Source organism: Erinaceus europaeus, chromosome 15 (genome assembly GCF_950295315.1).
Source record: "Erinaceus europaeus chromosome 15, mEriEur2.1, whole genome shotgun sequence".
NCBI classification, from domain to species: Eukaryota; Metazoa; Chordata; class Mammalia; order Eulipotyphla; family Erinaceidae; genus Erinaceus; species Erinaceus europaeus.
This window is the reverse complement of record NC_080176.1, coordinates 22,665,083-22,692,269: the sequence shown is the minus strand read 5'-3', so window position 1 is coordinate 22,692,269 and position 27,187 is coordinate 22,665,083. Positions and strand designations below refer to the sequence as shown.

Sequence of the window (27,187 nt, the reverse complement as noted above, 5' to 3'; positions counted from 1 at the left end):
ACAGAGAGAAATGGAGAGAGGAGGGGAAGACAAAGAGGGGAAGAGAAAGATAGACACCTGCAGACCTGCTTCACCACCGGTGAAGCGACTCCCCTGCAGGTGGGGAGCCAGGGGCTCGAACTGGGATCCTTACGTTGGTTCCTGCGCTTTGCGGCACCTGCGCTTAACCCACCGTGCTACCGCCCGACTCCCAAATAAAATATTTTTTATAAAAACAGCAAGTGAGATGGCATTAGTGAGAGCAGGGCTTTGTTCTCCCCCCACCCCCATTAAAAGCAAAGCAAACAAACTGGGGAAATCACTCACCCGGTAGTGCACAAAATTAGCTTGCCTGTGTGGCTCCTGGTTCAATTCCTGGCAGCGGGTGGACCAGACAGTGGTGCTCTGGTTTGTCCCCTGTGAAGATCTCCTCTCTCTCTCTCTTTCTAAATACAATAAATCTTAAAGTAAATAAATAAATAAATAATAAAAAAACGGCAGCCCACATTTGGCCCGGAAGCAGTGGTTTGTTAACCCTGCTGGGGAGGGGTTTGGCCAGGGAAACAGTCCAGGAGGAAAGCTTTCTGCTCCCCATCCAGCCTATTCAGGGTGGTGGTGGTGGTGGTGGGGCTGTCTGTGAACCTGGGGGCACCTTGTGTATGGGGGTACGAGCCCCAGGGCGTGCTACACATTAAGGGTGCAGCTTGACTTAACCCTCAGCGCTGGGCCTAGTCCCCTTGCAGGCTCAGAGTTCTGCATCTTTCTGTCTAAGGTGGAACACATGCACCGCCCTGGTCTACACTGTGGCTTGTGTCTGAGAGGCCTTTTTCCTGAGGCGAAACTCCAGGCCCAGGGCCCGTGCCAAAGTGAGCTCTAGGGGACACGAGTTTCTTTTCAAACCAGTTACCCGAGGAGGACTGTTGGGCCAGAGTCCTGGCGCTGACCTGGCCCCGTTTTGCAACGTTTTCAGTAGAAGATCTGATGTCACTTAAACCTGGGTGCTCGGGCGGGGAGGACAGACTGCAGGGGATACAGAACCACTACACCGGTCCCTTTGAGATGGCTCAGATGTTCAAATCCTGGAAGTCATTCCTTTCTGGCACATCCTAGCTTTGGCTTGCTCCCACCGCTTCTGGGGCGCACTTCCAGGGGAGAAAGTGAAGTTGGGGAAAAAAAAGGAAAAAAAAAAGTGAAGTTGGGGACAAAACAGCCCAGCAGAAGGCCCAACCAAACTCTGGGCCAGCACGTGCCTGCAGACTTAGAACTGGCCACGCCCCACAGACGGGCCACGCCCTTCTACGAGGCCACGCCCCACGAAGAGGTCACGCCCCTTAGGGAATTTGTCCAGGTGCGTTGATTAACCCTGGGGGAGACCTCGCGCAGACCGTCCCTTCCTCCAGACCACGCCCATTCTCAGAATACTTCCCGTTGATTGGGTGGCGTGCAGGAAAAGCCCCGCCCCCAAAATCAAACCACGCCCTCTGAGGACCCCGCCCCCCGCCTACCGCCGTTGGACGAGTGGGCCTCGCCGGCCCGCCTAGCCCCCACAGTCTATTGGGTGGTCCTCAGGGGGCGCCGACGTTCAGGCCACGTTTTCACACCCGTCAACGACGCCCCAGAAGCCCCGCCCACACGCCCTGCTCCTTCAGCTTCCTACCCGTCGATTGGCTGGAGGGCGGGAGGCGCCGGCGCTCAATTCGCGCTTTCTCCACAGCCGGCCCCGTCCCCTCACGAGGCCCCGCCCACGCACGGCTTCCTCGGCGCGGACTGGCCGGCGCCCGGGGGCGCAGCAGACGCTTGGAGCGCACGGGGCTCGCGCCAGCCGGCCCCGCCTCCACCCCCGCCCCGCCGTGGCGGCCGGCAGGAGGCGCCGCGCTCGCTGTGTCTCTCTCGGGGGTCGCTCGCTCGCTGCTCGCTCGGGTTCGCCGCGCTAACGGCGGGTGTGGGGCCCCGAGGCCCGCGGCGGCCGACGGTGCTGGCGGTGAGTGCGTCGCGCGGAGTTGGCGGGGGCGGCGGGGGCGGCGGGGCGGCGGGGCTCCCCCCGGGGCCGGCGTGCGCAGTTGCCGTGGAGACCGGCGGCTCTCGGGTCGGCGGGGCGCGGCCTGCGGGGCGGAACTCCCCGCGCCCCCTGCCCCCCGTGTGCCCCTGCAGGGGGGCTCCCGCACCCGCCCGCGCAGCCCCGGCTTTGCACGGCCGCGAGCGCATTGCGCCCGCGCTTTCTGCCCCAGCGCCCCGCACCCCAATCCCGGCCGGAGACCGCAGGGCTGCGGCGCCCCCAGCGCCCCCGCCCCCCCGCCCCCCCGCACTGCCCTGACGGGTGATCCCGCCGGGACACAGGTGCCTGCTGGCCGGGACTCTGCGTTCCAGCAGCCGCCCCCCTGCAGCAGCCCCCCCCCCCCCCCCCGCCCAGCTCTGCATGGCTCTGGGCTTGGACAGCCATGGGCGGGCCGGGGACGCAGGGCTGTGGGGGCCCGGCCCTCCTCCTCCTCCTCCTCCTCCTCCCGGTGGAAACTCTGATGGATGGCGCCCTCCCTCCCCCCGCCGCCACCAGAAAGCGGCCCCAGAGAGACACCGGGCCGGCCTGGTCCCCCGGGGTGCTAGCGGGAGAAGGGGGACGGACAGACAGACGGACGTCTGGGCTGTGCTGGGCCCTCTGTCTGCCTGCGACAGGGAAGCAAGGACAGGAGGGGACAGGAGGCCACGGCCCTGGGGACTTGCTGGAAATGGCCACAGAGGGAGTGAGAGACGGATCGGGAAGGGGACAGACCTTCCCGAGAAAACGGGACAGATAAACAGACGAGGGTCTGGGTCCACGGGGACTTCCTACCACGAGAACCGGGAAAGAGCTCACCTGGTAGAGCACGGGTGAGCCCCAGCGCCACATGGCAGAGCCTGGATGCCCCTGAGGTGGGACAGTGCCTTGGTGTTTCTCCATCTCTCTCTTAAGTACAAGGATGGAGAAATTGGCTTGGGAAGGTTCATTCCTCTGTGCAGCATTAAACAAAAAAACAAAAAAAAAAGAAGAAGAGGGAGTTGTGGCCAGGTGGTAGTGCACACACCCGGTTAAGCGCACATTACAATGCACAAGGACCTGGGTTTGAGTCCCTCGTCCCCACCTGCAGGGGAAGCTTTGCAAGTGATGGGGCAGTGCTGCAGGTATCTGCCTCTCTCCCTGTCACCCCCTTCTCTCTCATTTTCTCTGTTTATGTCTAGTAAATAAATGTAACTAAAAAAGAAAAAAAAAGGGCTGGAGTAGACAATATCATGGTTCTGCAAAGAGACTCATATGCCTGAGGCTCCAAAATCCCAGGTTCAGTCCTCTGTACCACCATCAGCCAGAGCTGACCAGTGCTCTTGAAAAATAAGTTAAAAAATATAAAAAATTAAATGGCCAAGAAAAAAAAGAGGGTGGGGAGAATTACACGTCCTTGCCTCTGGCGTCGCCTCTCTTTTGGTGACGCCCCCAGCACTGTGTTAGAGGCTGGAGGAGGGCGGCCCCCGGGAGGGGGGCTGGCAGCTGGCTGTGTGGGCTTTTTGCTTCTTGTGGAGTCAAGGCAGAGTGGCGTCACCCCCACCCCCCCACCTCCCTGCCACTCCCATGCTGGGCCATCTCTGGACGCTGGCCGAATCCAGTTGTGTCCAGATGTGTGGGTGGGGTTCCCGAAGCAGTGGGTACTGGGTTTGGGCCTGCATGGAGGTGGCAGCTGAAAGGGCAGAGGTTTAGCAGGTGCCCTGTGCCGGGGGCTCCGGGTGGGGTCCCCTCCACGAAGGCTGAGAAATGCTGACCGGAAGCCACGTGCTGGCCAGGCACGTCCCCCCAATAGTGCTCAGATCTGGGCCATTGACAGGTCCCTGGGGGAAAGCCTCCGCCAGCTCCAGGCTCCTTGGGGTCTGATGCGAAGCTGGAGGAACATTCCAGGGGGTGGAGGGGTGCGCGAGAGGCCTGTTTTCTCCTCTGGGGCAGGGGTCAGGGTCACCCAGGCCGAGGACAGTTCTCTGAGCTCGGAGCAGGGGCACGAGCTTGTCCTCAGAGGCCATTGCGGGTCGGGCGCTTGGTGGAACACAAACCCCCCTGCCCACGAGGCCCCAGGTTCAAGCCCTGACACCAGGAGGGAGGGCCAGAGGCAGCACAGGGCGAGCTCCAGGGGTAGCCAGGTGGTGCTACCCCTCCCCTTGACGCTCAGCAGGGCACCTGAGTGAGGCCCCGGGTTCAATCCCCGCTCTCTGCACCACCTGGCTCTGGGGACAGGAGTTTCCCCGCCCACCGCAAGGGGGCGCTTGGAACCTCGTCTACCATGTCTGGCTCTCAAAAGCCGTGTGAAGAGCTTGGGGTCCTCTGAGGCAGCTGGTAGCTGGCAGAGGGGACTGGCCCCAAGGGCAGGAGGGGGCTCTGGTTCCCAGTTCTTTCTGGAGGCCCCATTGGGTGAGACAGGAGTTTGGGGGGGGGGGTCTGCCCGAGCCGGGGGGAGGCCGGTGCACCTTTCCTGGCTCTCTCCTGCCCTCCACAGCCACGGGGCACTCCCAGATCACCCCCATGGGAGCCAGGACTGCAGTGTGCTCGGGTCCAGTCTCTTGGCCTGAGCGACGGGTGCCCTGTGCCGCTGTCACCAGGACTGTATCCCCTATAACCTTCAGAGAGCAGGCTTGTCTGCTTCTCTCTCTAGGGGTGGGGAGGAACCTGCGCCCTGGCCAGAGTATGTGCGGGACTCCCCGTGGAGTCTGGGGTTTCCAGCCTGTAAGGCACGGGTCTGTCACAATGGGGACTTCATAGCCTCCTCATGTCCCGGCCACTTTGGCTGGAATGCGGGCGCAGGCAGGGGCAGGCATTCCTGGCACGCCTCCGCCCTGCAGAAGGGGCCTCTCTGTGCAGTGGGCCACCCCCCCCCCCCATCTGAGAGCTGGTGTCTGGCTGCCCTGCCCTTGCCACTGCCCCTTCCAGGCTTCCCCTGGGGACCGAGGTGATGGGGATAGGCCACATTACTCCCTGGTAGCCGGTCCCAGGTCACCCTGTGCCTGCTGCTTTAGCCTGAGCACCAGGGCCAGGTGTGGTGCCGCACCTGGTTGAGCACACATGCTACAGGGTACAGTGACCTGGGTTCGAGCCCCCGGTCCCCACCTGCAGTAGGCAAAGCTTTGTGAGTGGTGAAGCAGGGTTGCAGGTGTGTCTCTGTCTCCCTCTCTATCTCTCCCTTCCTCTTAGTTTTTGTCTCTGTCCAACAATAAATAAAAAGATAAAAAAAATAAGAGGGAGGGACCAGGTAGTGGTGTATCTGGTTAGGTGCACATGTCACTGTGCGCCTGGACCCTGGTGTGAGCTCCTGTTCCCCACCTACATCCCTAGGGGATGCGTCATGATTGCTGAAGGAGGTCTGCAGGGGATTCTCTGTGTCCCCCTCAGTCTCTCTCTTTCCCATCAAATATGAAGGTTGGGGGGAGGAAGAAATGGCCTCGGGAATGCTGAACGCGCACGCTGGCAGGAGCCCAGCCACAACCCTGGTAGCGCCCTGAGGCCTGCTGTGTGCTCCCTGCTGGCTACCCGGCCTCCCCACCCTCCCTGCAGGCACCCGTCTGTGGGTGGGAGCCCTGAGGGGGCGCCTGGGGCTCCCCTGTCCAGGCCTGACCACCGCCCTCTCCCTGCAGGACCCGACCAGAGCCCCCGCCCGCGGGGGGCGGCCCACCATGTTCTACGGGGCGCCCTGCATCATGGCCCCGCCTGCCAAGAGCCGGCTGAAGCGCCAGGGCCAGCTGCTGTCCAGCATGCTGTCACGGACACTGAGCCTCAAGTCGCAGGACGCTGACACGGGCCCGCGGGGCCCTGGCGATGACCCGGCCGAGCTGTCCACGCAGCTGTCGGCGCCTGGCGTGCTCAAGGTGTTCGGGGACAGCGTGGCGGCGGGTGCCCACTACAAGAGCGTGCTGGCCACAGGCGCGTCCAGCGCGCGAGAGCTGGTGCGGGAGGCCCTGAAGCGCTACGCGCTGAGCCCAGAGCGGGCCGCCCTCTATGTGCTGTGTGACGTAGTGGGCCGGGCCGGCGATGGGCCCTGGCGGCCCGAGGGCCTCCGCGTGTTCGGGGACCACGAGCGGCCGCTGCTGGCGCAGGCACTCTGGAGGCCACGCGAGGGCCTGGCCCGCAGGTTCGAGCTGAGGCTGCGCTCGGATGTGGAGGAGCTGGCCGCCGCCGGGGACATGGACACCGTGACGGCAGGTGAGGCAGCTGTGACGACCAGAAGGATGCAGGGCCTGGGGTATCAGCGCCCCTGGCTCGGGGTGACGATGGGGGCCGCGGGAGGGCAGCCCCACATGTGGTCACTGTCCTCGGGCCACTGGATTTAACTGCCAGGGCGGGTGCCAAGGTGTCCCCGTGCGTCCCCTCCCCTCCCTGGAGGAAGAGGCTGGCAGAGGGAGCTCAGCAGCGTGTCCCTGGACCATTGGGCCTGTGCCTGTGTTCCTGGGGCTGCCTCATGCAGTGGGTAATTGGAGGGCAGGTGTGGCTGGCAGATGGAGGCCGGGGCGGGGTCCCCAGGGTGTGACCCTTCATGTGGCTGCAGTTTGGGGGTGACCTGCCGTCTGGGTGGCAGCGCCGGGGGCAGTGGCCTGCTGTCAGCTCTGGCCGATGGTGGCTGGGCATCCGTAGGTGCGCCTGAGGGCTGTGGAGGGCAGAGACAGCTCCGGGGTCTGTCCTGGGGAGGCCTGATGGCCCTGCCTCATGGGGCCTGGCGAGCGCACCCCCCCAGGGCTGCACATGTGGGGCCAGGGTGGTTGCGGGGGTGTGTGAGGCCCCAGGGATGCTGTTGGGGGGCAGCTGGGCTGAAGAAACGGCAAGCACAGCCTGAGGTCCGCAGCCCTGGGTGGGTGCTGTGGGGGGGTGGTGCCTTGTGTACTGTCTCCAGCTCAGGTCTCAAGCCCCTCAGTGTGGCTCAGGGCTCATAGTGGCAGCGTGTGAGAGGGGCTCGGGGCATTAGTGGGCACTCACCGCCTGGCAGCAGTGGCCTGTCCAGTGATCTCACAGATTGGGGGGCCTGTTGGCCCCCATGACCAGTGTGCCCAGTGACTTTGCTTGTAGCCGGACATGGTGGCTACGCTTCTCTGCCGGGACAGTCAGTGGCAGGAGTGTGTCTAGTCAGTCAGTGGACCGCCCCCCCACCACCACGTGAGGATGCTGCTCTCCAGCCGGCTGAGCCCGACATGGTCTGGGTGGGCCTGTAGCCTGGGTGGGGGTTAACAGAGAGAGAGGAAGGTGTGTCTCCAGGGGGGCTGGGTGTCCACAAAGGAGCCACAGGGCTCTGTGGTTGGGGCATCCACGATGCCCAGCAGAGCAGTGTCCAGGATGGGGAGCAGCACCTCACAGCCCAAAACCAGGCCAGCAGGCTCAGTAGGCAGTGCCAGGCAGTGAGTCTGGTACAGATGAGGGCAGGACCTGGACCACAGGGGCCACGGCGCCCAGGAGGCCCAGCCATGTCTGCTGTCCCAAGCCCCCTGGGGCAAGGCCCATTCAGCCCCTCAGCCCACTGACCCCAGGGAGCCGACCCCAGGCAGGGTCAAGGTGCCAACAGACGGTGGTCTGGCCACAGTGGCCAGGAGGGCAAAGCATCTGGCACAGGGCTGGGTGCTGGCGTGTGCAAAGCTTTGGGCACCTCCCTGGCGGGTGAGAGGCCTCCCCTTCATCCGCCCCCTCAGTCTCTGAGTGCACCCTTCCCCCTGCTCTGTGCCCGGGGCCACAGTGACAGTGAGGGCGAGGGCCTCACAGCCATGAGGTTGTGCTGGATCATATAGCAGCACAGAGGACACTGCTGATGGGCTCCAGCCTCCTCCCTCCTCACCCTCTCCAGGGGACACTAAGGGAGAGACACCCAACTCTTCTCCACTACCTGCAGAGTGCCCCCCACGGGCACTGGCCGTGGGCCCCGGGTCCCATGCAGAGTCTCCTACTGCAGCGTGTGTGCTGTGCCTGTGAGCTCACTCCTGGTTCCAGCGCTGTATTTTCCTGACAGTGGGGCTTCACTGCTCCAGGCTGACTTTTTCATCTTGAGTGAGAGAGAGAGAGACTGAGAGACTGGAGCTGCCTTCAGTGTATGTGGGGCCAGCCTTGGGACCAGGCTTGAACCCAGGCTGTGCATGTGGCAAAGCAGTGCACTACCAAGGGGGGGCTGTCCTCTCCTTTTTAAGTCTTTCTTTTTAAAATTTTTTCTTTTTAAATTTTTTTAAAAAATTATCTTTATTTATTGGACAGAGAAAGCCAGAAATTGAGAGGGAAGGGGGGGATAAAGAGGGAGACAGATACCTGCAGTCCTACTTTACTGCTTGTGAGGCTTCCCCTTGCAGGTGAGGATCAGGGGCTTGAACCCAGGTCCTTGAGCACTGTAGTGTGTGCTTCACCAGGTGTGCCACCGTCTGGCCCCCAAGTCTTTCTTTTTTAAAATGAGAGACAGCCTTGCTCTCACACAAGACGCTGGGAGTTGAACCTGGGTCTCAGGCTTGAAGTCCTGTGCTCTACTGCAGCCCCCAGAGATAGCCACATCTCCTGGTGACACTGAAATGGCAGGAGCCCTGGGAAGGGAGTGCATGCAGGCATCACCTACTCTGCCTGGGGCGCCCAGCGAAGGGCCTTTCTCTCGTCCTGACTCACATTCAGAGCTGCTGCCGAGAACTGTCTCTGGTCCTGGGTGTCCGGTTGACCAGACCCTCCCTGAGAACTGCACCCTTACTGCCAGGGTGTCCCCCAGGGGGGAAGGGCCCCTGCAAGGTGGATGGACGGCCTCTGGGAAGGACGCTGTGTGGGCCTAGCCCATCCAGACAGTCCACCCTGCGAAGCTAGCCTTAGGTCACACTGTCCAGAGGAGGGGCTCACAGGCTCAGGTCACATGGTGGGGGCTGGGGGTCTGCAGGCCCTATTACACGGAGCGAGCAAGCCCCCCCTCCCCCCCCCCCCGCGTCGGAAGGCGCAGACTGTAGAGGGCCGTGGGGGCCCGGGGGACGCTCAGTGCAAACTCAGGGGCGCAGGGTCCGTAGTGGGAGACAGACCCGCCCTGGGGGGGGGCACGCACACCGGGCGGGCTGTGCCGGTATGGGGGCTGGGACCCAGGCGTACCCCACTTGCCGCGGTCGCCTGCGGGGACTACAACTCCCGGCAGGCGCCGCGCGGCACGCAGCCGTCGGGATCCGTGTGCGTGACGTGCGTGCCGCCGTTCTCGAACGTCGCGGCCGGGTCCGGGCGCCATGTTGCGGCCGAGGGGTCGACTGAGCGGCGCTTGAAGCAGCGGCGGCGGAGGCGGCGGCCGAGCGGAGCGCTGCTGAGCGGCGCAGCGGGCAGCCCGGGGCGGTCGGGGCCCCGCGTCGGGCCCCGCGGATGAAGCCCCAGGCGGCGCCGGTGGCGGGGGGCGCGGCGGCGGGGGCGCGGCGCTAGGCGGCATCCCCGGGCGGGCAGGATGCCGTTGGCCGTGGCGGCGCCCGCGCCCCGGCGCCTGGGCATCTCTGCGCCCATCAGCGCGGCGCCGCCCCGCGACACGGACCGCGCGCTGACGCAGAAGCTGGTGGAGACGCTGGCGCCCTTCGGCGTGTTCGAGGAGGAGGCGGAGCGGCAGCGGCGTGCGCGCATCGTGGCGGAGCTCGAGCGCCTGGTGAAGGAGTGGATCCGCGAGCTGAGCGCCGCCAAGGGGCTGCCTGCCGCGCTGCGCGAGCGCGTGGGCGGCCGCGTCTTCACCTTCGGCTCGTACCGCCTGGGCGTGCACACGCGCGGAGCCGACATGGACGCGCTGTGCGTGGCGCCGCGCCACGTGGACCGCAGCGACTTCTTCGCCTCCTTCTACCACAAGCTGCGGCGGCACGGCGGCGTGCGCCACCTGCGCGCCGTGGAGGAGGCCTTCGTGCCGGTCATCAAGCTGTGCCTGGACGGCGTGGAGATCGACGTGCTGTTCGCGCGCCTGGCGCTGCAGACCATCCCCGACGACCTGGACCTGCGCGACGACAGCCTGCTGGCCAACCTGGACATCCGCTGCATCCGCAGCCTCAATGGCTGCCGCGTGACAGACGAGATCCTGCACCTGGTGCCCGACCTGGACAGCTTCCGCCTGACGCTGCGCGCCGTGCGCCTGTGGGCCCAGCGCCGCAACATCTACTCCAACATCCTGGGCTTCCTGGGCGGCGTGTCCTGGGCCATGCTGGTGGCGCGCACCTGCCAGCTCTACCCCAACGCCGTGGCCGCCACGCTGGTGCGCAAGTTCTTCCTGGTCTTCTCCGAGTGGGAGTGGCCCAACCCCGTGCTGCTCAAGGAGCCCGAGCAGCGCGACCTCAACCTGCCGGTGTGGGACCCACGCGTCAACCCCAGCGACCGCCACCACCTGATGCCCATCATCACGCCGGCCTACCCGCAGCAGAATTCCACTTACAACGTGTCGGCCTCCACGCGGCGCGTCATGGTGGAGGAGTTCAAGCAGGGCCTGGCCGTGACGCACGAGATCCTGCTGAGCAAGGCCGAGTGGTCCAAGCTGTTCGAGGCGCCACGCTTCTTCCAGAAGTACAAGCACTACATCGCCCTGCTGGCCAGCGCGCCCACCGAGAAGCAGCACCTGGAATGGGTGGGCCTGGTGGAGTCCAAGATCCGCATCCTGGTGGGCAGCCTGGAGAAGAACGAGTTCATCGCGCTGGCGCACGTCAACCCGCAGTCCTTCCCCGCGCCGCCCGGCGACAGGCCCGAGCGCGACGGCTTCCGCACCGTGTGGGTCATCGGCCTGGTGCTGCGGCGGCCGGGCGGCGCCGAGGTGCTTAGCGTCGACCTCACTGGCGACATCCAGGCCTTCACGGACACGGTGTACCGCCAGGCCGTCAACAGCAAGAGGCTGGAGGCAGACATGAAGCTGGCGGCGCTGCACCTGAGGAGGAGGGAGCTGCACCAGCTGCTGCCCAGGCACGTGCTGCAGCGGAGGGGCGCGCGGTCCCGCGGGGACGGCCTGAAGCTCACGGGCGACGGGGTCCGCTGCCGCCGCCGCCACCCACCCGCCGCCGCCGAGGACGGGGAGGGCGAGATCGGCGGCCCGTCCGTGCCTTTGCCCGGCCGCTCCGGGCGCCCAGAGAGCCCCGTCCCGGCTGCTGAGGCTGAGGCTGAGGCTGAGGCTGAGACCGAGACTGAGACCCCAACCCCGGAGGGCGATGGCCAGGCCCCCGATGGCCCCTCGAGGGAAGCTGGCCCCGGCGGGAGAGCGGACGAGGGCACCCCTCGGCTGACCAGCCCCCCGCCACCAAAGACCCCTGTCCCCAGGGTCGTCGCTTCGGGGTCGTGTCTGGTCAGCCACCCGCCCAGGCCTTCAGGGAGCTCGCTGCCGAGCATGGCGAACCCCCTCATGGGAGTGTAGGGGCCCTGGCCTCGGCAGGTGGGTGTGGGGGGTGTGCGGCGCGTGGAGTGGGGGGGGGAGGGCCAGGAGCCGGCACCGCCAACCCGCACTCCGCTGCGGCTTCTCAGCCTTGCACACCCTCCTGCTGCCTGCTGCCTGCAGAGCCACCCCGAAACCCCACCCCGCACCCCCGCCGAGAGTTCAGGACAGACTGAACCCAAACGAGCGCAGCCCAGCCTTGAGGGTCTGTGCACCGAGTCCCCCGACTCTGCTCCCTTCAGGGGTGCAAGGGGAGGCTGACTCGGGTCCGAGCCAGCTCGTGTCTCTGCTGGGTGACCTTGATCAGACGTCCAGGTCTGTAAAGCTGGAGACTGCCAGTCAGCCACTGCGGTCTGCGCTCTGGGAGGCGCCCCCCCAGCCCCTGGAGAAGCCCCTTGGTGGGTGTGTCTTGGCCATTGCTGGGTCTACAGCACAGACTGGCCTCCGCTCCACCCCACGTGCACTTTATGTCTGCTTTTCCTAGAACGCAGAGCTCACCTGAGATTTTTCAGCTTGGTGAGTTTTCGGGATATTTTTCCCCAGGAAGGTTTTTTTCTCCCCGTCCCCCTTGGGATTGGATCCTGGGGTGCTGTGGGGTGCCAGCCTTCAGCCCACCTAGCTCAGTCCCCATGGGGAGGCGCTCCCAGGGTGTGCGCTCGTCGAGACCACTGCGGGAAGGTCTCTGCCGGGCGAGCCGGCTTCATCCTGGGCTGGAGGATGGAAGGCCGCTCTGTCCTGGTGAGCAAGGCTCCGTGCTCTCTAGTCCTCAGTCCTCTGCCCTAAGGCTAGTGGTTTGCGGCCCCGGCCCCTCTGCTTGTGCGCACGCCCTGTGCCCGTCCGAACCCCAGAGCTCCTGTTTTCTTTGCGGTGACATGAGACCAGCAGTCCTGTGGCCGCCCACCGTCAAGTGCCAACTTCTGTTTCTGTTTCCGTGCTGCTGTCCTGCTGACCCGCGGGCCTTGCTGTGCCAGGATCTGCCCTCATCCCTGCAGGAGGCGTCTCCTCCAAGGGTTGTCAGCCCATCTTTGTTTTTAAACAGCTCCCTAAAACTCCTCGGTTTACACGGAGAACCATAGCGCGGCAATTTCTCGTGAGCACGCGGTCTCTAGTCCGCCCCGTCGCTGGTTTCTCTCACCAAACAGTCAGGAAAACCTTTTTTAAAGACCCCTTGTGACCAAGTCGGGTGTCCCTGTGATGAGTGCCGGGCCTCCGTCCTCACCCGAGCTCAGGCCCCACACACACACACACCCCGCCGCCAGCGCCACCTATTTGCAGGTCGGGGACAGTTAGCCTAAGCGTCTCGTGTAGCTGTACTTATTTGGGCCAAGCTGGCCACCTGGAGCTCGAATGGTTTCCGCCCCTGGATATCGGACTGTCCCCCGCGTGCTGTATGTAGCGTCTCGTGACTGGACTTGGCTTTGCTCCCCGGTCTCTGTATTTCCTGTATTTTTCAAATGCTGTTTGGGAAACAGATGATGTATTTCTCCATTAAAACACAATAAACAGCAAATCAGCGAGCAGCAGGGCTTGAACCTGCCGGCGAGAGCTCGGCGTTCCCGTGCGCTGCAGAGAAGGGCAGCTGCTGGCGACCTCAGGCTTCCCGTCTAGAGCAAGCAGAGGTGAGGGGCTGCCACGGGAATGCCGGCGAGCACCAGGAGGGAAGCAGGGTGCAGCCGTGTAGGAGGAACAGGCACACACCGGACGGGCAGCTTCCTGTCGGACCCGAGTCCCCGGCACCTCAATTGCTGCCATGTGCTTGTTGACAGGGACCGTATGCGGTGACGCTCACTGCCAGCAAGAGCTGCTGCCCCACTCCCCGGCTGGAGGCCCCCACGAGGGCTGGAGTGCTTTCTGCTTTGTGTGGGCCCTGCCACCCTCACCCCTCCCGAGTGAAAACAGCCCTAGTTACCAGGGTGCCCCCTCATCTGTGAAGCATTTACCATGGGCCCCACCGCACAGCTACTGGAAAAGGCCCCCTGTGAGCCCTGGGCACGTGCAGGAGCCTGACACACCAGCCAGACAGGCCGCCTGAGGTTGGGGACGTTAGGCGGGGGGGCCCTTAGTGACTAGAGTGGACCCCGTAACGAGCGAGCGCAAGCAGCTTCCTGCAGACGTCTCTATCTCTCCCTTCTCTCGACTGGTGTCCACCCAAAATAAGCAAAAAATACAAAAAAGCAAAAGGGAGGCAGTGGTTCTTGGGCGGCCACGCACCTGGTTGAGTGCACACACTGCAGTGCGCAAGGACCCAGGATCGAGCCCTGCCCCCACCTGCACAAGCTCTGAAGCAGGGGTTTCCTGTCTCCCTCTCTGCTCCCTGTTTCGTCTCAACTTCTGTCTCTATCCTAGGTAAATAAATAAATGTGTGGGGTGGGGAGAGAGCACCGTGGTTATGCAAAAAGACTGACTCATGCTCCAGTTTTCAAAGTCCCAGGTTGGATCCCCAGCGCTATCAGCCAGAACAGAGCACTCAGCTGGGCATATGCATCCAGGGGCAGCGCTCCTGTAGGCCCCTGCCCAGTAGCTCACAGCCCAGGCCCGTGACCCGGCACTGTGGGAGTGGCATGTGGAGGGAGCCTCTGGGGCAGCGCATCAGTCTCTGTCCTACGTAGACTCGGGAGCCTGCCTGGAGACGGCAGGTGTGCGAGGCCCTGGCTCCCAGACACCAGAGACTAAGGGGCAGAGGCTGAAGGAAGGGTCTGCAGAACGCAGGTGGGAGAGGAGACTCCCCGTGTACTGAGGGTGCCAAAGGAGGTGTGAGGAGAGCTGAAGGGTGCCGATGGGGACAGTGGGTGACCTGGGTGCTAGAGCCACTGGTGTTCTCGAAGCCACCTCGCCAGTCACGTGGCTGTGACCTGGACATGCTAGGGACCCTGAGTGGCCCCGAGTGTGGGACCCAGGCAGCCAGCGCTGGGGGCTAGGCCAGCCCACGTCCCAGGACCCTGCCCAGAGCAAAACTGGGGAGTGCAGCAGGGCCCAGTGGACGTGGGCTCCACAGCAAGGGGGGCAGCCTGGGCCCCAAACCCGGTGTGACTAAGTAACAGACTGACAGCCTGCAGCTCGCACAGGCCAGAGTGCTCAGCGCTGGCCACAGAGTAGCCTTGATCTGTGGTGGCTGCACAGGATTGGATGTGTTTGCCGGGACGGGGCCAAGGAACCGGGTTCAAGCCCCACTCCCCACCTGCAGGGGGAAGGTCTCTTCCCCCCCCCCCCGAATTCTGCCCTATCAAAATTCAAAGGTGGGGAAGGCTGCCGCCAGGAGCAGTAGACGGTGGTAAGCACCGAGCCCCGGCCATAACCTGGGTGGCAGTTACAGACCTAAAGAGGGCTGGGGAGACATGAGGGTCGTGACAGAAAGACTCTTGCCCGGGACACCAGAGGGCCCTGGGCCAGCCCCCGGAACCCCCCACGCCGGGTCTGAGCAGCCTTCTGGTCAAAGACATACTTGGTGGCTGGAAGGCGGCGCGGTGGGGGGCACCAGCCTTGCGGGCGGGTCCTTGGGGGGCCAGAGCACCGCTCACCTTTTCTCCCTCCTGCCTCTAGGCCCCTCGTGGCTATTTCTCAAGAGATAAAACACACAAAAAAATAGAGCTGCTGTGGCTTATGTCTGCGGGTGGGACCCCCAGGGCAGCCCCCGGAACGTGCAGCACCAGTAGAAGGGATGGTGGTCCAGACAGTAGATGTGGCTCAGGTTCAAGCCCCTTGCGGTGCATGGAGCACTGTGCTCAGCACCCAGCAGCCACTCTGCCTCCCACTCTCTTTCCTTTTCTCTCTGTCCTGCTCTGCTTCTCTCTCCCCCCTCCTCTCTGTCTCTCCCCCATCTCTCTCCCCCTCTCCTCTCAGTCCCTCTCTGCATCCCTCTTCTCTCTCCTCCCTCTGTGTTTCTGCAGTGGAATGGAAGAAATTCTGCTGGGAGTAGCCGAGTGTTTGTGAGGCCCCAGAGCCCGCCAGCGTGGGGAGTTCAGATGTGACACGTTCGCAGAGGGGCCCTGGGCTGTGGAGAGTCTCTGCGTGGGGCTCGGAGCTCAGAGGCAGGAAGCCAAGGCAGTGCCTATTCCAGCCCCAGGCAGAGGCTGCAGAGGGAGCCCCCCCCCCCCCAGTCAGGAGAGTAAATACACTCTAGTGGTCTTCTGAGCCTTCCAGTAGAGCACACACCTTCCTGCGCGCTGTGGGGCGTCTCCCTTCTGGCTCTGCCCCTCCCCTTCCCCTCACGCGGTGTTCTGGCAGCTGGGTGCCCCCCCTTCAGTGCGTGGCTGAAGACGGTGACCCCCTCACCCGCCACTACCTCAAGCTCCTGCCGTCAGTGTGGGCCATCCCTCTGGGGGCCTTGTGGGGCCCTGGAGCCTGCCCTCCAGACCCACCCCTTCCCCCTTAAAGGCTGGGCATCTCCCTCAGGTGCGGCCCACCCCCCACCCTGGCTCCCACCAGGTGCGCATTAGCTAAGTCAGTCCCACCTGCAGAGCCCGGAGCACAGCCACCACCCCAGCCCTCCACGTGTCGCCACAAGGAGGCGCTGAGGAGACTGGCAGGACCTGGAGGGGCAAGTGCTGCCCGGTGTTGCTGGGGTCACTGGGGATACCGGGCTCACCCAGGCTCATCTGGGACACTGGGCGGACATTGGGGAGACTGGGCTCACCCAGACTCACCCCCGGACACTGGGGACACCCGGGGCCGGTGTGGGCTGCCCTGCCCAGTTGCCGACACCACACGGGCCACTGCAGCTGTTGCCTCGCTCCTTACAGGCCTGAACACACGGACACCGTGTGCTATTACGCCGAGCTTCCTGTGGCCCACACGCCACCCGCCGACGGTCCCGGGGCCTCCGTGCTTTCCAGGCTGCGGGCCGCCTGCACCCTCAGCTGTTCTCCCTAGCCTCCCCTGGCACTTACGGGGCTGGAAGATAGCTCACTTGGCAGAGCACACGATGCTGCGAGCAGAGCCTGGGTTTGAGGCCCTGGCCGCCACATGGAGCGGCTGGCTCTGCATCGGGGCCCTTTGCCCCCCACAGCCTCCTGGCCCCCTTCTTAGCTGCTGTGGGGAGAGCCCTCAGCTGCAGTGAGGCTGGGGCTCAGGGACAGCGCTCTCCACCCCAAGTCACCCCCCCCCCCCTTGCAGACTCCCCAGGTGGAGCATCTGCCGAGAGAGAAAGCAGAGGAGCCGGGGCCTCCGCCAAAGTCTGCTGCTGGGGGTGTTTGCTTTCAAAAATCTTTCTGATGTAGAAACTGAGGAGGGGGAGGCAGAGAAGGAGAGACACCTGCAGCCCTGCTCCACCACTTGTGAAGCTTTTCCCCTGCAGGTGTGACCAGGGGCTTGAACCCCGGTCCTTGTGCACTGTAGGGTGAGTGCTTAATCAGGTGTGCCACTGCCTGGCCCCTACTGTATTATGCTTATCACCACATCTTTTTAGTTCTCCCTTTACCTTACTTATTCACTAGATATTAGAGACGGAGATCGAGAGGGAAGGGCAGGTGTAGAGGGAGACAGACACCTGCAGCCTGCTCCGCAGCTCAGCAAGCTTCTTCCTACAGGTGGGGACTCAGGGCTTGAACCTGCGGCCCTGCACATGACAACATGTGCACCACCATCCGGACCCTCTCTCTCTCTCTCCTTTTCTCTCTCTCCACTCTCCCTCTCCTTTCTCTCCTTCTCTCTCTTCTCTCCTCTCTCCTTTTTCTCCTCTTCTCTCTCCTACCTCTCTCACTCCCTATCTCTCCTGCCTCTCCTCTCTTCTCTTTTTTAAAATATTTATTTCCTTTTGTTTCCCTTGTTGCTTTGTTGTTGTTATTAATGTCATTGTTGGACAGGACAGAGAGAAATGGAGAGAGGAGGGGAAGACGGGGGGCGGGAGAAAGACACCTACAGACCTGCTTCACCGCTTGTGAAGCGACTTGCCTGCAGGTGGGGAATCAGGGGCTCAAATCAGGATCCTTACCCTCTGTGCTACTGCCCAACTCCCCCTCCTCTCCCTCCTCTCCCTCCTCTCTCCTCTTCTCTCCTCTTCTCTTCTCTCCTCCTCCTCCTCCTCCTCCTCCTCCTCCTCCTCCTCCTCCTCTTCTCTCTCTCTCTCCAGGGCACCTTTTCAAATGCAAAAGCTGCAGTTTTGCAGCACAGCCACCTGTCCTCAGCTTGGGGTTGGAGGCATAAACCCCGTCCCTCCTGTCAGAAAGAGTCAGGGGGGGGGGCCTGCTTGCTGCCAGAGACCCCGAGGCCCCCTGGGTGCTCAGTGGTGCAGCACTGAGAGGTCCTGATGACAGGAAGATGCCGCTTGTCCAGAGCTGCTGTGAGCAGGAGGCCCAGGGTGGGTCCGGGCTTGGGGTGGGGTGGAAGAAGTAGCTTTCTGGGCTTGGGTGCCACCCTGCCATCAAGGGTGCCCTGGGTTCAGCCCCAGCATCACCTGGGAACATCGGGGCCAGCAGCACCAGGGGAAGCTCCAAGGCTGGTGGAGCTGTGTCTCAGTGTGTCTGCTCTGCCCGCCTCCTCCTCTCCCCCACCCAGTGAAATGCACAGATTGGAGCAAAAGACCCAGGAGGGCTGTCACAGCCACTGCCCCTCGCCCGCCGCCCGCTCTCAGCAGCTCTTGATAAGGCTGGAGAGACAGCTTGATGGTTCTGCAAGGGACTCTTGCCTGAGGCTCTGAGGCCCTAGGTTCAGTCCCCAACACCACCATCAGCCAGGGCTCAGCAGGGCTCTGGGTTCTGTGTCTCTCTGTCTCATCCTCCTTGTATCTCTCACTTATTAAAAAATGAATAAATAGGGAGCTGGGCGGTATTGCAGCAGGTTGAGCACACTTGGCGTGAAATGCAAAGACCGGTATAAGGATCCCGGTTCGAGCCCCCGGCTCCCTAATTGGAGGGGAGTTTCTTCACAAGTGGTGAAGCAGGTCTGCAGGTGTCTTATCTTTCTCTCCCTCTCTCTGTCTTCCTCTCCTCTCTTGATTTATCTGGCCTAGCCAACAACAACAACAGCTATAACAATAATAACAATGACAACAATAACAGCTACAACACAATAAGCGCAACAACAAGGGCAACAAAATGGGAAAAATGGCCTCCAGGAGCAGTGGATTCACAGTACAGGCACCGAGCCCAGCAATAACCCTGGAGGCAAAAAGAAAAGAATAAATGAAAAGGATTTATGTACAAAAAAAAAATCTAGAGGATGAGAGAGGAGACACCACAGCCGTCCCACTGGTCTTGAAGCTTCCCCTGCAGTGGCTGGGGGCTCGAACCTGGCCCCCTCGCTCATGGTGACGTGCACCCTCTACCCTCCCTGTCTGGGGCTCCACTGGAGCCTCCCCGGGGAGCATTGGAGCTTGGGAGCTTGGCTGCAGGTGCTGAGCCAGCCCCCAGGCCCGAGCTGACCTCTCCGAGGTTCCATGGGCACCCCGGGTGAATCCTGGCACCGCCACATGCAGGGCCTGAGCTTGCTGTCTCTCGTGAAAACACAGACAGACAGACAGCCTCAAGACAGAGAAAGCCACCTCCTCCACTGCCCAAGGAGCTTCTGGGGCCCCTTTCCTGCTGCCTCACTTCTTTGGGAGGGTTTGGGGTTTGGGCACGTCCAGGGTTGGCTTTTGCACTCCTTCAGTGCCACGGAGTCACGAGCCCTGGGACCACCATCTTGGGGGTGTAGGTGAGGGGAGCTGGTGTCCACACCCCACCCGCGCCATTCCGCCCCACCTCTCCATGTCTGCATGCCCCTATCCCCCCTCCCCCACCCAGCCCCCCTCTGCCAAGAGAGACCTGGTGCCCCATGGGTCTCTCACCACACTTCTCTGCATCTGGCTTGCCTGGCCCATGGAGAGGGGGACCCGGGGGGAAGCGGGGGGGGGGCAGAGGGTGACTCAGGCCACCCCATGCACACACTGTATGTCCGTGTGCCTGTGAACTCTGAGCTAAGTGGCCGTGGGCTCTGGGCGGTGGCCTCGTGTGAGGCTGCAGGGTGGGGGCGGCTCTGGGTGAGGCTGGGGGGACAGGTGGGTGGCTGTACTCGGGAGTCTGGCTCCGGCCTGGGTTGTGCTGGGGGTTGGTATCTTTTGGGGGGCCAGGGCCTGGGGCACGGTCTGCCCCAACTCCCTCGGCTCCCCCAGCCCCCCATCACGTCTGTTGCAGGGATCAACGCCCAGGCCCGGCGGCTGCAACGAATCCGTGCCAAGGGGACCCTAGCCCCGGCCCCGGGGGTCACCCGCAGCCCCCCTCTGCCCCGCATGCGCCGCACGCTCAGCGAGACCAGCCTGAGCCCGGCCCCTGGCCCCCAGGACCCCGACCCTCAAGACTCCAGTCCCCTGGACCCTGGCCAGGACGCCATGCGCTGCTCCCGCTACCAGGAACCCCACCTGCTACTCCTGCAGGGCTACAGCCAACAGCATGTGAGCACCGCGCCCGCCCCGCCCCACCCGGCTCAGTCCCTCCTCCCAACAGCTTCTTCTCTGCCAAAGCGGAGTTGGGGCTCTCCGTGTTCCCTGCCACAAAGGGAGGTGTGTGTTGGGGGGGGGGTCCCGGCCTCTCCTGAGGATGGCCCCCATGTCCCTCACTGCTGCCCAGCCTGAGCCAGGCACTCCTCGGCCCTCCTCCCCAATGAGGGCTGCTTGGGAGGGGGGCTCACCTGGGGTGACAGAGGACAGAGGAGAGGCCCGGCCCACACCAGCTGCCCTGTCCCAACAGGTCTGCCCCCTCCCCTGCCAGCTCTGTCCCACCCTCACCTACCTACTTTTGTCCCCTCTCTGGCTGGTGTCTTGGTGCCATGGGCCATGCCTTTTGGGGTGCCCTGTCCTCTGTCCTGTCCCCAGACCCCCATGTCTGCTGTTGGGAGGACTCACTGGTCTCAGGCCCCCGGGGTGTGAGTGGAGCAGGTGCGCAGGGCCCTGATGGGGGGGTGTCTTCCTTGGGTGGGCAGCTCAGCTCAGTAGTATATGGGGGGATGCCCCCCAGGTGAGTAGGACCCCTGTGGGGGTGGGGGTGCCCCCGGGTGCTCAGGGCCCAGGGGTCGGGGTAACCCTGCGCAGGCTGAGCGTGTGCCCCCCAGGACAGCCTGGTGTACGTGCTGAGCCGCGACAGCCACACGGTGGGCCGGCGCACGGCGGCCAGCAGCCCGAGCATCAGCCTGGCGGCGCCCGACATCCTGCCGCTGCACTGCACGCTGCGCCGGCGCGGGGGCGCGCTGTTGCTCGAGCCCTACCCGGGCGCGCGCCTGGCGCTCAACTTCCACGCGCCCGCGGGGCCGCGCCCCCTGCGCCACGGGGACGTGCTGGCGCTCGGCCGCCACTACCTGCTGCTGGTGCGCGACCCCGCGCGCGCGCGGCCCCTGCCCGCGCCCGCCCTGGCGCTCATGTGCGCCGTCCCGCCAGCCTGCCTGCTGTGCGGCGCGCCCGCCGCCCCCGCCGCCCCCGCCGCCCCCGCCGTCGCCTCCGAGCCGCCCGCCGGCCTGCGCCCGCCGGCGCTCGACTTCCGGCCGGAGGAGGAGGACGCGCTGCTGCGGCGCATCCTGGCGCTGGCCCGGCCAGGGGGCGGCGGGGACCCCGGCCTGGCGCCCGCCTTCCTGCTATGCCTGTGCGTGCACCATTCGGCCACCCGCCCTCCGCCCGGCGCCTTCGGCAGTCTGCTGCTCAAGATCGCCAAGGCCATCCGCGACGCCGTCTGGGTGAGCCGCACAGCGCCGGGGGAGGCTCCGGGGAAGCGCGGCGAGGACTGCGCGGTGTGCAACGAGGCGGCCCCAGTCCACCCCGGACGGGCGCCACACACACACACACACACACACGTCCGGTTAATCGGAAAGGCTACACACACACACACACACACACAACACACACACACACACACACACACACACACACACACACCGGGAGGCTCGACACACTGAGCTTGCTCCAGTGCGGTGGGGACCGGGCTGTGTCCTGGGCAGAGCAGGTTCCTGGGGGTGGGGGTGAGGGGCCCAGAGGTGCGTTTCCTATGTTGCCATGGCCTCTCTGTGGTTGCAGGAGAAAACCAAAGAGCTGGCGGAGAAGCAGGCGAGGCTGTGAGTACAGCACTCAGACCCCTGTCCCCCAGCTCCCGGCTCCGTCCTCCAGCCCTGTCCCCCGGCCCTGTCTCCCGGCCACCCTGTGGGGCGGGTGCTGTGTAGGTGTTCTGCTGGGGAGTAGGTGCAGTGCAGGACCGGATGGGGGGACATATCTGTGGCCGAACTCTAAGCCCCTGTACTGCCTGGCTGGGCCCCCAGCAGCTCCTGAAGTGCCCCCCTTTCCCTTTCCACTTCATCTGTCAGTCTGCTCTGGGACCTCTGTCTTACACTGCCTGTGGGGTGAAGCCATAGCACCCCACCCCTGGGAGCTTCCCCCGTGCTGGCCACGGTGTGCCATGTGGTGCCACGGCTCCAGCCAGGGCCTCACGCAGGGTGAAGTGGGCCCCACCAGGCTTTTTGCCTGAGAGGTGGTGCAGCAGCCAGAGCGTCAGACTCGCAGGTGTGAGGTCCTGAGTTTGAACCCCGGGATCACCTGTGGCCCAAGGCCCTGGCCCCAAAGACAGGGCTCCCCCCATGACCTCTGCTGTCTGGTCCCGGAGGAGGGCCTTGGTGGCCCTGGCTGTCACGCTCCCTTGGCCTCCCCCCCAGGGGCTGGCTCACGCCACACGGCCTCTGTCACAGGCAGGAGCCACTGTCCCCAGGCAGTGTGACGGTGGCAGCCCTGGCGCCCGACCTCAGGCCCCTGCTGCTCTGGATGGCCAACGCTGTGGAGCTGCTCTATTTCATGCAGCAGAGGTGCCCGCTGTACACGCAGGGCCTGGAGGGTCAGGATGTCTCAGGTGGGCTGGGCTCCCCGTTACAGCAGCACAGGGGCCGGGGTGTGTAGCTTGCTCCAAGCACTTGGTGAAGGTGACAAAGCAGCTCTTAGGCCAGGAGGGCTCCCTGGAGAAGGTGGCACCTGCAGACCTTCCAACTAGTGTGTTCTCAGGCCAGGGCAGAGCCTGAGCAAGTAGAGACCATAGGATCGTGGGGTGGGGGGACAACAGTGAAGGCAGGATCCCATGGAAAAGGATGGGGGGGTGGTGCTTCTATGCTGGGCCTGACCTGACAGCTCAGGGCCTACGCCAGGGGACCAACCTCTGGCTGTGGTCCTTGTTCTGGGATGCTGGGTCCCCGTTTGGGGTGCCTTCGGGTGTTGGGCCCTGGGGTGCTCTGGAGTCTGAAGGTTTCGCGTCGTCTGGGACCTGCTTGTGGTGGGGGCTCTGCCCAGTGGGATCCCACCCAGCCCCATTCCACCCAGCCTGCAGTCCCGACCCCACGGCAGCTGGGGGCTGGTGAGGGGCCGGGAATGCTCAGGCCACGCATTGTCTCATGTCCGCAGGCTCCCAAGAGTCTCTGCTGTCCTGCGTGCTGACGGCGAGTGAGGAGGCTTTGGCGGAGCTGGAGGAGGTGGTGCTGTACACCTTCCAGCAGAGCGTGTACTACCTGTCCAAGGTGTGCACCCCAGGTGCACAGGGGGCCGGGCGGGGCCTCTGGCCGGTGGGGGGTGGCAGGCAGCATCCCTTCTCCTGCCCGGCCAGCTTTGGGGGGCCCGCCGGGGGCACCGGGTGAGAAGGTGGGGCCGCAGACGGGCCTGCGGGATGCAGTCGGGAGCCCGTGATGGAGCCCCCCACCCCCAGGCCCTGTACGCCTGCCTGCCAGGCCTGCTGGAGGGACCCCCGTTCCCCGCGGAGCCCCGGCCTGGCTGGCGCCTGGCGCCCCCGCTGCCCGAGGAGCTGCGCCGCGTGGTGGCCGTGTACCAGGCGGCACTCGACCTGCCGCGCCAGGCCCAGGTGCACCCTGAGGTTGCCGCCCAGCTGCTGGCCTACCTCCTCTTCTTCTCGGGCACCCTGCTCTTCAACCAGCTGCTGGAGAAGGGTGAGCCTGTGGGCGGGCGGGCGGGCGTGGGGTCGCCGTCCCTTCACGTGGGTCCCAGCCGCCAGGGAGGGTGGGCGCCAGGCATCACCCGCTGTGTCCCCAGGCCCCTCCCTGAGCTGCTTCCACTGGCCCCGCGGCGTCCAGGCCTGCGCCCGCCTGCAGCAGCTGCTCGAGTGGACGCGGGACGCCGGCTGCGGGGAGCCCGCCGAGCGATTCTTCCGGAAGCTGTCCTGCACCCTCAGCCTGCTGGCCACGCCCAGCGCCCAGCTGGTCCAGGTGGGGTCCTGCACCCAGCACCCGGCCTGTCTAGCCCTGGTGACTTTACATTTGGAGAGAAGCAGGATGTTCTGAGCGGCGCCAGGGCTTCACCCATGTGTTCCTGCTCCGGCCACTTTTTCATCCAGCTAGAGAGGGAGAGACGCTAATCCTGGCATCTGAGCTTCCTCCAGTGCTGACACGCTCCCACGTGGTGCCAGGTCTCTGGCAGAGCCTTGCACGTGGCGAGCTTGCTACCTAGCCTCTGTGGCGGGCCAAGGCCCATGCTGTCACAGGGGCGCAGAGCCCAGCTGGGAGGGGCGGGGGGGCCTCTGTGCCACCTAGGCCCTGAGCTGGCCTGCAGCCCAGGGTGCCCCCCACTGCTTCCTGGAAGCTTCCCGAGCAGGACTTCAGAGGGGTTTGGGGCTTCAGGGCCGCTGAGCAGCTCAGACAGCGGTCTGTGGCGCCCCCTGGGGACTGGGCACAGCCGGCCTTGGGCTCTGACTCTGACACCCGCCACCCTGGCCCCCCTAGATGAGCTGGGCTGACCTGCGGGCTGCCTGCCCTGCTCTGAACCCCGCGCAGCTGCACCGAGTGCTGACACAGTACCAGCTGGCCTCTGCCATGGGCCCTGTGAGCGCCTGGGAGCCCGACGGCCCCGATGCCCTCTCAGCAGGTGAGCGCCTGGCGCCCATGGGATGGAGTGGGAAGGCACAGATAGGCACAGTCCAGGAAACAGGCAAGCGCACATGCTGCTGCACGTGCAGACACGTGCACACACTCCACTGCACAGCAAGCTGCTCCCCACTTCTCTGGCTGGAGATACCGCCCCCCCCCGCCCCCCCGCCCAGGACTGTGGTGTCCTGGGGCCCCCTGGACCCCTCCCACCACAGCCCTTCCTGTCATGGCTCTCCCGCAGAGGATGTGCTGGACTCCTACGAGAACCCTCCGCCCATCGTGCTGCCGAGCGAGGGTTTCCAGGTGGACCTGGAGGCAACCTGGCCCCACGGCCCTTTCCAGCAGCTGCTCTGTGCACGTCGCTTCCTAGAGGGCCTTCGAGGGGACCCCGCCCCCGCTGAGGACCAGCAGGTGTGGCGGGCGCACAGGGCCATGACAATGGAGAGTGGGGTGCCCCTTGTGTGGGGGGTGAGCTCCCTGGGTGCTGTCCCCTCCTCCCCACCCCAGAGCCCTCCCCGCTGGGTTCCCTGGCCCCCAGGAGGCCTGGCCTGGCGTCCATGACTCTCGCCTCCCCTCCCCGTAGGCTGACTCCTCGTGCCTGCTGACACCGCCCAGCACCCCACTCAGCCCAGAGCCCGGGGACCCTGACTGGCATAACACCAGTGGACTAGCCCTACTCGGGGGCCCTGGAGGTGAGAGCCCACCTCCCTCTGCACCCACCTTGCGGCGGGACCCTGCCCTGCAACCCACCCAGAGGTCTGGAAGCTGGGAGCTGGGCCCAGTGTGGGGAGACAGTGTCCCCAGTAGGAAGGGAGGGAGGGGTGGGGTCGGGGTGGGGTCGGGGTGGGGGCCCTCCTGGAGGGGTGAGTGTGGGTGGCGGAGACTTGGAGAGCTGAGCTGCAGCCCTCCCTGCCCAGGACCCCAGGGTGGAGTGAGGCCCTGCCTCAGGCGCGGGCTTCCTGGGGGCGCCGGGCTGGACGAGGCTGGAGGGGGGGGGTGGTGGAGACCCCAAGAAGCAGGGCACCTGCAACCCGGTGCATCATTCCAGCATATTCCGCACAGCTGCAGAAGCCAAGCTGGCTGACTCCCTGGTCGTCTGGGGAGGCCTGCGCCCGTGTCGCAGCACTCACTCCCCTTTCTGCTTTCTGTCCCCAGGAGACGCTGCCCCCAATGAGCCCCCCGCGGGCCCCTGCAGCCCCAGCCCCAGCCCCGAGGATGAGCGTGCCCCGGTACTTGTGGAGCTGGAGCGAGGCCCAGCGGGGCTGGGCATGGGCCTCATCGATGGCATGGTGAGGGGGCAGGGGCCTGCAGGGCACCCACCCTAGGCCTGGCCCATCCTGACTCCGCCTCCCCGCCCCGCAGCACACGCCCCTGCGCACCCCCGGGCTCTACATCCAGACCCTGGTCCCCGGCAGCCCGGCAGCGGCTGACGGCAGACTGGCCCTGGGGGACCGTATCCTGGAGGTGGATGGCCAGAGCCTGCAGGGCATCAGCTACCTGAGGTACCCCGTCCCCCCTTACTGCCTGTGCGAACAGTGAAGGCCACGGGGCGTCCCCCAGTCGGCCGAGATCCCCCCACACACACCGCACCCCTGCCCATTTCCGAGCGCTCAGTGGGGGCAGCGTGGGCCGGAGGGGCCCCAGGCAGGTGTGCACTGACCTGGCCCCCCTGCTCCACAGAGCCGTAGCCCTGATCCGCCAGGGGAGGACGAGGACATGCTTCCTGGTGGCCAAGTCTGACGGGGAGACCGCCCGTAGGCTGCGCTGCCGCCCTGCGCCCACCCAGCCCCGTGGCGCCCTGTGCCCGCTGTATTCCTGACATGAGAGTCCTGTTGGTTACAGAGCTTTTATGTTTGAAGACTTTACCGGAGTTTAGATTCAATAAACTTAAGTTTCTTACACTGTGTAGTGGGGGCTGGGGTCCTGGCGGGTGTTGGGGGCCCCTGCAGGCATCCCCGGCATTTGCGGGGGACACAGGTTCTCAGCCTGTGGCGACCGCCCCACCTGGGCCAAGACCCCCACCCCGGCCCCGCCCTCCTGGTGGTGCCTCCCACTGCTTAGAGCCCAGCGAGGAGCCCTTGTCCCCATGGCGTCTGCAGGCCAGCCTGGGTCACAGGTAAGTGACAGTAGCACCTGTAGCTGCGATGGCGGATGCGGTGGGGGGTGTGGGGGCCTGGGGGGGTGGGGTGGGGCGCCTGCCAGGACTGGCTGGAGACTGGGCTGTGCTCAGCAGGGCCCTTTGCGGGCACCCAGCTGCTGCTCGTGGTGGGAGGGGTTGGGGGTTGCCTCCAGTCCCTGAACCGAGGGGGGATGGAGGGGGGACGGGGAGCGCCAGGGCTGACTCCCTTCTCAGGACCCCAGAGTGACCCAGGGAGAGGACGCTGGACTCCTGCTGGGGTTGCACCTGGTCTCCTCAGGCCTAGACCCAGGTGCCTGCACTTGAGGGGGGGTGCTGCACAGCTGTCTCCTTTCTCAACAATCAGGAGGGGTGGGGGGTGCTACACAGCTGTCTCCCATGTCTGCAATCAGGAGGGGTGGGGTGCTACACAGCTGTCTCCCATGTCTGCAATCAGGAGGGGTGGGGGGGTGCTGCACAGCTGTCTCCTTTCTCAACAATCAGGAGGGGTGGGGGGTGCTTCACAGCTGTCTCCCATGTCTGCAATCAGGAGGGGTGGGGGGTGCTACACAGCTGTCTCCCATGTCTGCAATCAGGAGGGGTGGGGGGTGCTACACAGCTGTCTCCCATGTCTGCAATCAGGAGGGGTGGGGGTGCTACACAGCTGTCTCCCATGGGAGATCTCTCTCGGCAGCCAGGGCAGGCGGTGGGGGGTGTTGCTAGGCTGGAGGGACTGGGTTCAGCCTAGGAGGGCAGAGCAGCTCTGGTGGTGACTGTGGAGCCTGAGGCCCTTTTCCTTTATTTTTTATCTTTATTTATTTATTGGATAGAAATCGAGAGGGAAGGGGGTGATAGAGAGGGGGAGAGACAGAGAGACACCTGCAGCCCTGCTTCACCACTTGCAAAGCAATAATAGTTTGTA

General features: G+C 64.6%; 2 protein-coding genes across 2 annotated transcripts; both read left to right on the top strand.

The window, feature by feature from the left end:
• The first annotated feature begins 1,808 nt into the window (after window positions 1-1,808).
• On the top strand, window positions 1,809-26,050 carry RADIL (Rap associating with DIL domain). The gene is made up of 15 exons (XM_060173252.1): window positions 1,809-1,960; window positions 5,620-6,184; window positions 19,454-19,710; window positions 20,367-20,981; window positions 21,319-21,356; window positions 21,981-22,138; window positions 22,681-22,793; window positions 22,979-23,216; window positions 23,320-23,492; window positions 24,006-24,147; window positions 24,391-24,560; window positions 24,733-24,841; window positions 25,308-25,438; window positions 25,512-25,651; window positions 25,830-26,050. The coding sequence occupies exons 2-15, from the start codon at window positions 5,659-5,661 to the stop codon at window positions 25,966-25,968; spliced, it is 2,949 nt and encodes a 982-aa protein (XP_060029235.1). The 5' UTR covers window positions 1,809-1,960; window positions 5,620-5,658; the 3' UTR covers window positions 25,969-26,050.
• PAPOLB (poly(A) polymerase beta) lies at window positions 6,197-12,865 on the top strand. The gene has a single exon (XM_060173284.1). The coding sequence runs from the start codon at window positions 9,405-9,407 to the stop codon at window positions 11,325-11,327; it is 1,923 nt and encodes a 640-aa protein (XP_060029267.1). The 5' UTR covers window positions 6,197-9,404; the 3' UTR covers window positions 11,328-12,865.
• Window positions 26,051-27,187: the final 1,137 nt, after the last annotated feature.

Bases quoted from the DNA above. Each gene is read 5' to 3' on its own strand.
- PAPOLB (XM_060173284.1), top strand. From the start codon at position 9,405: ATGCCGTTGGCCGTGGCGGCGCCCGCGCCCCGGCGCCTGGGCATCTCT.
- RADIL (XM_060173252.1), top strand. From the start codon at position 5,659: ATGTTCTACGGGGCGCCCTGCATCATGGCCCCGCCTGCCAAGAGCCGG. The intron at 21,357-21,980 runs GTGAGTACAGCA...CCTCTGTCACAG, and splicing joins GCGGAGAAGCAGGCGAGGCT to GCAGGAGCCACTGTCCCCAG. The intron at 25,652-25,829 runs GTACCCCGTCCC...CCTGCTCCACAG, and splicing joins CAGGGCATCAGCTACCTGAG to AGCCGTAGCCCTGATCCGCC.